At 49.0% G+C, this 11,079-nt stretch overlaps 1 protein-coding gene across 1 annotated transcript in view; it reads left to right on the top strand.

Annotated features, from left to right (window-relative positions):
* Nucleotides 1–430: 430 nt before the first annotated feature.
* The window catches only part of Arhgap28 (Rho GTPase activating protein 28), a 183,296-nt gene continuing 172,647 nt past the window's right edge, over nucleotides 431–11,079 (top strand). Inside the window, exon 1 of the mRNA XM_004635831.2 lies at nucleotides 431–641. Within this exon, the coding sequence (XP_004635888.2) occupies nucleotides 496–641 (146 nt within the window). The 5' untranslated portion in view covers nucleotides 431–495. The remainder of the gene's footprint in view (nucleotides 642–11,079) is intronic.

Raw genomic sequence — 11,079 nt, forward strand, 5'->3', positions numbered from 1 at the left:
CAGACCAGCCTTCCCCGCCACAGGCCGGGTTTCGGTGTCCCAGTGGCTGCCAGAAAGGAAACAGGCCTAGTCCTGGGATAAGCCACCCGGCGAAGGAGGTGGGGGTGGGGAGGAAAGGAGAAAAGGGAACAAAGGAAGAAAAACACAAACTTCTCAGGAGCAGCGGGGAGCGGCCCACGCCCCAGGCGGGTCTCCAGTTTCCTAGAAGCCGGCGGCCCCGGCCCCGCCCGCGTGAGGGCGTGGTCCTTCCTGCACGATAATTGGCCCGGCCGGCACCCGTGGGCGTGGCTTCCCTGTGCATGCTGATTAGCTTGCCCGGGCCCAAGGGAGCGGTCGCCCGTATATGCTAATTAGCTCACGCTGAGCGCGCCCGTGGGCGTGGCCCCATTGTATGCTAATTTCTCCCGGTGGGTAGGGCGGGCCGCGCGCTGACAGCCGGCGCCCCGGCAGGACCGCGGGGCTGGCGCCCGGCTCGGCTCGGCTCGGCTCCGGCCCATGCTGGCTCCGCTCTTTGTTCTGGGGCCGGCGCCGAGGCAGGCGCGGCCGACGATGGAAGTGGAGGACTCAGGCGGCGTGGTGTTGACTGCCTACCACTCGTACGCGCGCTCGCAGCCGCCCGCCGCCAGCCACCCTCTGAGCAGGTACCGTGGCGGGATGGGACCCGGACCGGGCCGGGACGGGTGGGCCTGAGGGGGCGCTGCGGACGCGCCTGGGCTCTGCGCCGCCCAGATCGACCGGGGACGGAAACGCACCGACCGGGCCAGGGAGCGCGTCCTGGGCCCGCAGCGGTTCGCAGAGGAGTTGATCCTCGGTGCAACTTTGTGAGCCAGGCAGACTTGGCTTCTGCCGCAGCCCTTACCAGTGGGGAGACGCTGGCTGCCACGCAGCGTGAGGCGGAGCGGGAAAACTGCACGCAACCTGAGCGTGGATGGGGAGGCTTTCTAAAATCTCTGGGACTTGCGGACATCTTTCTAGAGGTAAAAAAACCCTTCGACTGCTTAAAGACTGTGTCATTTGCTTAGTCCCAAACTGGACTCCGAGCTGTAGTTACCGTGACCACACATTTCTTTGGGTCAAGGTGAGCTCTCCTCATCAGTCGTGTGCGTTCCAGAGTTAGCAACTCGGACATCTGTGTTAAGTTGCTCTCTATCAGTGTGTAACTCTTTGATGCAAGATCAGGGCCTACGAGATTCCATTAACGGGGTCAAAATGTCTCGGCCGAGACAGACGAGAGTATTACTGTAAGAGCGGTGGTTTCAAAACTGGCGCACAGTGCAGGGAAGTTTTGTTTGTTAAATATTTCTATCTGCTGCGCACATCCTACTGAATGTTCTTTGTTTACAAGTGGGCAACTTGACTGGTGTGCTCTTGTTTTAATGTATTTGTTTTTCATGATTTCTTTTTTCCTCATACTTTTATCTTTAGCTGTCTAGTAACTGCTTCTGTTTCCCAGTGTAATTGGTCTTAGTGTAGCTGTTTTGTGATTTTGTTTCCCAGAATATGCTTCTGGCTGGTATCTATGAGAGGAACCATCTTCCCTGGTATGAGACATACTTAGGGCTTGGCTAACAAAGAAAGCATTGTGTGTTTCAAAAAGAGTAGGTTAGGTAAAATCTCATTTCATATAGACAGTGAGAAATTAACATATCCCTTCCAGTTGTACGAATACTGTCTTAAAGGCTACTTAAAGTTACACACTTGAGTTTGGCTTTAGTGTTTTCAAAAGCATCCTCACTGGCTGTCATTTCTTGGACTGTGGGTAACTAAGTAGATCCAAGCAATCTGACGAACAGCCAGGTCAGATTCGTGCTTCCTAGATGGCTCTGGAGTGGCTGTGCTGTTCCCAAGCCCCAGCAGCTGTCTAGGAGCACCAAGCAGCCATCTGAAACTGCAGTCATTTCCAAAGCAAACCGAGGGCGTTTTATTAGCTCAGCATGTGGGCTTGTGGAAAGAGAATACGGGACAACAAGAGCGTTGCCTGCCACAGGCAGTGCTGTACAGCAAGGTTGCCAATTAGATTACATTATTCCAAGCTTGCAGTTTAGGTGACTGCCCTGCGCTCTCTGGGAGCCTTTCTGTCGCTCACTCCTGGTGCAGGCGATGGAGGAGGCCCCTGCCCCTGGAATGGAGTCGTAGGGGGACGGTGTCATTCCTCTGTCCCCAGGAAAAGCACTCAAAAAGAGGTTCCTGTATTTACACAGGGCCAAAGGACACCACATCATTAATCATGAGTCTGGTAAAAGAAATAATCAGCCCAAGTTATTAACCTTTGACTCACCAACTACTGATCAATACTTCCTTTCAAGCCAAGAAGCAAGATGGCATTGTTCTCCTGAGGCAAACACTGTCTCTTTCAGGAACACTCTTTCCTCTCAATTGCCTGCATATGTGCAACCTATCTGTGGAATAATGAGCCGTGGGTTCTGGAGCCAAGGCCTACTGCAGCCGACTTCCGAAGTGGAATCGCTCGCTAGCTCTTGGGAGCACGAGTTCCAGCCAAAGCAAGCTTTCACTTCTTGTTCCCCCCTCTGCTTTACTTGAGATGATGTGGTTTTGGTCTTTTCTTACTAAAATATAATATTCTTGCTCTCCCTTACTCTCTGTCTCCTCTCCTCCACTCCTTCTTCTGTCTCTGGCCCTGTCTGCCTGTCTCTTGTGAGTGTGTGTGTGTGTGTGTGTGTCTTTCTGTTTTATTTTCCTTTTGTTTTGCGTTATTATGTCCCAACTGTCTGGAACAAAGTCTGGGACATTGTAATAGCTCAATAAACATTTCTTGAGAAAAATACATGAATTCCCATGAAGATTATAGAATTGCCATGATAAAAATGATGGGCATTTTATCCACTGATCTCAACCCATTTGCATGTGCCATGTGCCAGCAAAGCAGAGGGCACTATTGGTGATACAGAGACGACTGTCACTCCATTCCTGCCCTGGGGACACAGGCCAACCAACAACAATTTTACAAAAAAGTTGAACTAAACATTTCTAAATCAAGAGGCTGAAGGTACAGACCTGGAGTTTCTGGTTCCCATTAAAAACACATCAAAGGGCTCCCAGCTGCTGCCCCACAGTACGGGTTGATGGAGGCATATGGCACTGACAGCTAGCTTCTCCTCTTCTGTGACCTCCCAGTTGCCCTTGCCGCAGCCTTCTGACTGCTTCGGCCCGGGGGGCTGTGTCACCCACACTGTCCTTTAGTTCTGTTTTACCAAAGTAAGAAACCAGTCAAATGCACTTGTCAGTTACCTGGGATTGCATCAGATCGGCAGACCAGTTGTGCACTCTGACCCTGGGCCATTCACTTCCGCTGCTACAACTAATGACCGGAAGGAAGTACCCGTTATGTTTCTGAGTTGTGTTAAGACTACCACCACTGTTGTTGAGCTGTTGATGTAAAGAGGGAAATGAGACATTTTTGGTGCTTTCTCATCAGCAGAGGAGTAAGAAAGCTGAACAAGGTCAGGAGAGGTTTGTTTTTCATGGAAACTGAAAAAGATCACTTAAAACTCCAAAAGCTATCCGAACTTCGCAGCTCTCATTTCAGAGTTTGGAAGAATTCAGGCGATCTCGTTCTCATTGTATTTGAGGGACTCCAGTACCTGCATTCGGGACAACAGGAACAAAGTCCCCTCAAATTACATAAATGCAACAGGCCTTGAGAGGGAGGTACAGGACCCTGAAAGATTCCAGGTTGGCAAGATTGACATCGAGTCCTCCCAGAGTTCAATCATGTTAACAGCGAATATCCCGGGTAGCTACATCAGCATTTCGATCTTCATTCTACAGCCGACGCTTGGTCCGTCCTGTGCTGACACTCCTGAAGCTCCGAGACTGCGCCTGTGAAAAGGACTTGTGCTGCTTTGTCGCTCAGTCTCACCCCCTTTGCACAGGGAAATGTGCTGCGGAGTTCACAGTTCTGCTGCCGCCTCTGCCCCGCCTTCGGGAGCCCTCCGCTTAGGTGTTTCTTCAGGAATCTGCACGCATTTTCTACGGTCTGCACCACCACAGTATTCCTTGATTCTAGCCAAGAACGAGGACGGACAGACTTGGCTGCTATTTAGGTTTTCATATTATCTTTATCTTTTCAGTTTTCTTAGGAATGCATTTGAAAACCTCCACCGAATCTGCCTCTGCGCTTATTCCTCAGTGTTCTTCACTTCCGACCTTGTACTGTCAACCTTCAGCTTCATCCTTTGGAGCCGGCAGGAAAGTCCTCAAGATTCCGTAAATTCTCAGTTCTGCTGAAAGAAATGATGAAAATTATCTTTAAAGTCATGCTTGCCAGAGAGGCCAAGGTGCTGCCCAAACGCTGAGAATGTTCATATTCATACAAAGTATCTTGTAAAATCAGTGTAAGTTGAGGAGTGTATGAAACTGAAGCTAGATGTTTGTTTCTTTAAAGGCTTTCCTTGGTTATATACACATGAGGATGGACAGTACTTGGGGGAAGGCCCAGGAGACAGTGGCCACAGTTACTTTTGATGTGTATCTAGTTACACCATAAGCTTCCTGAAGGAACAGAAATAGAGGAGGCAAAGAACGCACTCTTCCTCAAAAACAGATTCAGATGCCAACGACTCCCCCGGAACTTCCCTTCCCTGCGGCCTTTCAACTTGGGGGGTTCCCAATGCCTAATATCGTGACTGTTCTCTAGAGTGACAATGCTGGATTTTGATGAAAGTGCAGTTAATGATGATTCAGATATAAAAATTTTGTTTTGAGCAAATACTAAATTTAGCAATTTCCAGCAGTGTACTTGTTGATATCTTTCTGAGTTGAGATTAAAAATACTTGTTTTTTAAAATTTATTTATATTTATTTGGCAGAACCGGAGATTGAACTCAGGTGCTTGCACTTGCCAGCAAAATGCTTATTCTACTGAGCCATCTCCCTGGCCCCTAAAAGACACTTATTTCAAGGTGCCATCTTTTGCTAAATTAAACATTTATGTGATTCTTCCAAGCTTAGGCACACAAACTTAGGGCACCGAATTCTGGGAGATGTTAGCCCTACTTGTTCCAGAGGCTTTGGAAATAGTAATGGGAACTGGATTCTTGGGAGAGAATCATTATTCCTAGGTCATTCTTTATGTTATGGTTGAAAGGAGAGTCGCTGTCTCTGGTTTCTTTGCCCAGCAGGGTCCCTGCTGAGTGTAGGCTCCTTCATGGGTACAGCTGTTGGGAACATCTGGCCCTTGTCTTTTGATCCTGGCATTTGGCCACGCCTTTCCCAGTTGCTGCGCATGTGTAACCTGCCCCGGTTTCCCTCATTGTTAACCCCTGATGCATTTATGAAACACCCCAGATTTCATAAATGAAACCCCCTCGATCACAGTGCTGTCAAAGTGCCTTCCTGCGGACGGAGATGGTGGCTTTTTCTTAGGATATAATTTTTGGCTTACAGAAAACTTGCCAAAGTGACCTTCTCGCACATTCCCCACAGGTTAAGCTCTTGTCTTGTGCAACCAGAGTTGCCACTGTCAGAACTTTGCAGATGAATCCCAGCGCGGTGCCGCTGCCCGGACTACAGCACACGTGCTGATCTCACCCCCTTTCCTGTTGGAGTTTAAGTTTTCCTGTTGTTGAGTCGAATCCAAGGTCCCAGGCTGGAGTTTTGTTTGGCCCCGAGTCTGGGCCGTCTATGCTGGTCTCCTCTGACCTTGGCACTTGCAAGTTGGGGTGGTGATTTTGGAGGACATTCTTCAATTTGGGCTGGGCAGGTATCTTGTGGTTTGATGAAGATTCTGCAGAAATGATGGACCATTGTATTGGCGACACAGGATATCGATATATCTTAATGTTGTTAAGTTTGAGCACCTGGATAAGTGACGTGGGCCAGATTTCCAAGCTATAAAGTTACCATTTCCTCCTTTGGAATTATTAATTACTTTTAGAGAAATGCTTTAAATCGATGGAAATAACCTCTTTCTTCTCAAATGTTCCTACACCAATTTTAGCATCCTCTGTGGATCTTGCGAATAAAATTTATTACTGTGTCGTTTTAATGGTGACTTTGTGTGTGTGTGTGTGTGTGTGTGTGAGAGAGAGAGAGAGAGAGAGAGAGAGAGAGAGAGAGCATTTCTGTGTAGTTCAGGTTGGCCTTGACCTCACTTTGTAGTCTAGGCTAGTCTGAAACTTACAATGATCCTCCTGCGTCAGCCTCCCCAGTGCTGGGATTGCAGGTGTGAGCCACTGGGCCTGGCCCTTAACGGTGACTTTTAATTTATTTCATTTTGGTTTACTTTGTATACTAACCTACACATCCAGTATTCCCCCTACACATTCAGTTTTTATGTTTTTCACCTTTAAAAAGTCAACTAAATATAAATAGCCATCAATAGTAATTGAATCTGTTCTTTGCAAGTTGCAGAGTACAATAAAATGATCTGAGCTCATAAAAACTACAAAGACCAATTAACTAATTTTCAGAATTCCTTGATACTTGTGGAGGTAAATCTTATTATAGGTTTAGACAAGAAAAAAATCAGGCAGTTGCTATGTAAATGTGTTGTTAAGCAGATGTAGTTGCTCTTAAAATCCACTTTGCCTGGATAGTGTTCTGAGACTACCTTTTACTTTCTTCAAAGTATTTGGTCCCTGGGGCACATTTGCCTTTAGCCCATGCTCCTGACAGGTTATGGGAACATGTACAAGTGTGTTTTAACTAAAGTACGCATTTTGGGGCTGGCAAGATAGCTCAACAGACTAAAGCGCCTGCTTAGGCAAGCTTAGGCAAGTGTAGGGACTGTGGTTCGATCCCCGGCACCACATGCCGTGCCAGCCCCACCCCCGGGGACACTGAGTCGGCCACAGAGTCCAGTCGTACCAGTGCACGCCTGTAATCTCCGAGCTGCGGAACCTGGAAACAGGAGGATCACTATGATCCCGAGCTGCGTAGTGAGACCCTGTACCAACCAGATACATTAAAAAAATAATAAAGCACACATTCTGATTCACATGTTATCGGAATTCCTTCTCATTCCAGCCTCAATCCCATTTTCTCCTTGAACCACATTCACTTATTTTGCAGACATGGGGTCTACAGAGGTCAGTGCTAGCCAAGGATAGAAGCAAAGGTTATGTCACAGAAGAGGGGAGTGGAATGTTTCTCAGAAGGAGATTTTGGAGATAAATTCTGTCCACTTTAGCAGTGGATATTACATTGTATGGAGACCTCTTTGGGTGAAAATATGATATCAAACGTACCCTTAAATAGTGTAGAACTTAGCTTTTACGTCAGGACCGCAGCCCGGAGGCAGCAGGACTTAGGGTCCGACCCTAAGCACTTCTTTCAGCCACGTAAGTGTGCTTGTCCTACTACAAGTAGCCCGTGCTGGCGTACTGTTTTACTGACTTTACAATGTAGGTTACTGTTCATTATTTTGTTACCTCAGCCTTATTTCCAGCTGGCCCTGCAAGTCTGCAGTGGAGCTTTCTTCTGTTACTACTTTTAACATGCTTTATGAATCACTTTTTATTAGCTAACCAAGCTTGTGTGCTTGAAACAATTACAATCTTTTGATAAGCTTTTGTTTTGATTTCTTTGAAAGATTTTTAAAATTGGCTTCCTCTTAGCCTCTCGCAGACCCAGTCACTAGAGCTTGCTAGTGCTGGCCAGTGCGTTGCTGCCAGGCAAAGCTTCCTGTGTCTTGCTGTGTGAGTCCTGGAAGGTGTGTGTCAGGACAAAGCCATAGTGTGTCCGAGAGTGCCACAATTCTTTTCTTCCTAAAATGGAGTGTAAAGAAAATAGATTCTTTGTCTACATATTCATCTTCTTTAAAGGGGGCTTCTGATGTGTACTTTGAGTACCAAAAGTGCCCTGTTGTGCTCCCACAGGTGGGCTCCATGGCCCGTGTGGCAGGCACTTCCAGCAGGCAGAACCTCAGCCTGGCCACATGGAGAGTGCCAGCAGAGCCCTCTCTCTCTCTCTTTCTCTCTCTCTCTCTCTCTCTCTCTCTCTCTCTCTCTCTCTCTGTAGTACAGGGTCTACAGGATCTACAGGGTCTCACTACTTAGATCGGACTCACAGTGATCCTCCTGTTTTCAGCTTCCCAAGTGCTGGGATTACAGGCGTGTGCCACCATGCCCAGTCTCAGACACCCTCTCAGTGTGCCTGGGGGTGGGGCCGGCATGACACACTGGGGATGGAACCCTGGTCACTGTGCTCTGCCTAAGCCAGCACTTTAATCCACTGAGCTATCTGGCCTGCCCTTCGTGCTTCTCTTAAAATCTGATTGAATCTGTGTTTTCCTCTTCCACCCCTCCGTGGAGTAGGGGCTCACTTCGCGCAGAGCCGGCCCAGAGACAGGAAGGAGAGGCTGGAGACCAAGGATGAATCGGCGTGCAGCCATGTGCAGCTAGCTGTCAAGCGCATGAGGTTCGCGCTACATGACTATTTCAGTTATTCTGCCTTGTGGCAGTGATTGTCTTTTATGTCTAAAGATAAATCTTTATGTTAAATGTCGCGGCTAGCCACAGAGTTTCCTGTGCACATCTGTAACATATAAGGAAAAAATCCCTTTGAAGTTTCCGTTCTGTGTTCACTTGTGAGCATTCGACGTGGAAGACGCCAACTCACATGCCTGCCACAGAGGAGCCTCGCGTGCTCCTGTTTCTTTGTGTGGAGCATGAGGATCTGACAGGCGCTAGAAAAGTAATTGAATGGCCAAAAATGACGCAGGAACGAGTCACACATCTGCTCCCTGCACTCTCTTTGCCCTTTCCTTCACTGCTACACTTTAAAAAGTTTTATAAAAGCTGGGTGTGCTGCCATGTGCCTATATCCCAGCACTCTGCGAAGCTGAGGCAGGAGGGTTGCAAGGCCAAGCCCAGCTTGGGCAGCACAGTGATTAAGCCAGAACCTGACTCAGAACTGAAAAAGGGTTGGAGATGTGGCTCAGTCCCGATGCCCTTGCTTCCAACAGAAACATTTTTTTTTTCCATGTAGTAGACAAAGCTAATATGGGGAAGGCTGGGATTAAACCCATATTTAGGTGACAGGAGATGAAAGAACACAAAAGAGAACCATGCAGCAGATCAAGCAGAGCTAAGCTTGCTTACTGCGAGTGTCTTTGGTGGTAGTGGCCGGGTCAGTTCCCGGGCCACAGTCTGCTGCTGTAATGGCCATTTGGTAATTAGTCATGCACTCCTGTGTCATGGGAACCACTGGTGCGGGAAGGGGAGGCCCTGGCAGGGCGCAGGCCTGCAGAAGCAGCCCAGACTTCACAGCCAGAAAATGAGAGCCAGGCTTGTCGCCCAGCCTCCTTCCAGAACTGTGCTTTGAACCCGTGATTCCAGTTCCATAACTTTATTCCATCGATTGTAATTTATTATTCGCCTGCCTTCTGTGGATGCTAGGTTTGCTGAGAGCAGGGGTAGTGTTATGGTAGCCCTTGAGCAGTCTGCAGTAGTAGCTTTTGTGTAGAAGGTGCTGCCAACGCTGAGGTTGCGTTTAGTCTTTTCGCCAAGCATTTCTCTTCTGTCTTACTAGAATACACACAGAGAGGGTGTCTCGGTTACTTTTCTCTCTTGCTGGGGCAAAATACCCGACACCTGAAGTTAAGGAAGGAAAGGTTACTTAGATTACAGTTGACGGTTTCAGTCCATATTCGGCTGGCTCCAGGGCAGGAAGGCACGCACAGGGGCAGCAGTCCAATGTAGCAGAAGACAGCAACAGCTCTGAAAGGGAGAGCAAGCTTTGCTTCCTCCCTTGTGTTCTAAGCAGGCTACCTGCCCTCTAGCACAGGATGAGGATGTTTACAAAGCCAGGAGCCCGCTCTCAGGCTGAGTCACTTAATATCTAAACTTCTTAAATAGACACAATGAACAGCATCCTAGAGGTCAGGGCCTGTCCTCTACACACACACACACACACACACACACACACACACAGACCTGCTGAGTTTGTTAATGTAGACTTCTCAGGTTGACATAGTACGGCAGCCATAACAGGGTAACTAAGAATGGATATCAGTAATCTACCTGAGAAACTTCATTACTACCTGACAGATCCCTTTTCCATCCACTTCAAAGCCATGCTTTTGCCCTCCAAGAAGTCTAATATAGGTGACAGCGCTGTCCCTGAGCTGTGTCACAGTCCTCATACCAGGGGGTTGACACTGGGTAAAATAGCAGCACTCCCTGCCCCTAAGCAAACGAGGTGGGTTTTGATTCTGCGAAGCCTGCAGACACGCTCCACCTCTACCCGTGGACAGCAGAGTGCACTGGAGAAGCCACGGGAGCCACCCCAGCAGGCAGGGCCCAGCGGTGCGCGCCGAGACACCTTGCTCAGTGTGGCCTGCTTTGGGAAAGATGGTGACTTTTTTGTTTTTGCTCCGAATGCCTTCAGGGCAGGTCTGGCTGGCTTGAGTTGTGGGGATCGAGCCACAGCAGCCTGAGCCTGACTGCTTTGTTGAGGCAGCCACTTAAAGAACTGAGCTATGGGGCAGGCCCCCAGATGGTGACTTTTAATCCCTGCGCCTTTAGCGTTCTGTTCTTAGTAACTAGACCTTTGGGTTTGTCACTTGAGTTTTATTAATTACTTTCTCGCCGTTGACTTGAGGCCAATACGCACTGGCTTCTTAGTGCGTATTCAGTGATGGGTTCCAGCACTGCCCCCTGACGAAACAAATCCTCGGCAAATCACCCTCGCCTGGCCTTGACGCTTCTGGAGACACAGAGCTCAGCAGGCCTCCGGGCTCGACGTGTTTCTGAAGGCCTCACTTGGTTCTCAGGTTGCTGGGTCGCGGAGGTTCCGCGGGTTCACAGGTGCAGGTCTGCAGCCGCCTGGCCCTCTCTGCTGCAGGGGCGAGGGGCGTGTCGGGTGGTGGGGCTGGGGCTGGGGCGCTGTTTCAGTTGGAACCAACAGCACAGATGTGGAGCTGCTGGGATCCCAGTCTGGAAAGACACTGGGAGCAGGGACGTCAAGGGCCAGGTGGGGCAGCAAGGGCCTCTGGACTCATCCTGCCACCTGGTCCCCACTCTGTCACCTCTGCCCACATCTTCGGGGCATCCTGGGAACCTCACTGGACAGACCCAGGGTGCAGAGGGAGCCAGGCCCTCATCTGACCCAGGGTGT

Source organism: Octodon degus, unplaced genomic scaffold, assembly GCF_000260255.1.
Source record: "Octodon degus isolate 3935 unplaced genomic scaffold, OctDeg1.0 scaffold00075, whole genome shotgun sequence".
Lineage (NCBI taxonomy): Eukaryota > Metazoa > Chordata > Mammalia > Rodentia > Octodontidae > Octodon > Octodon degus.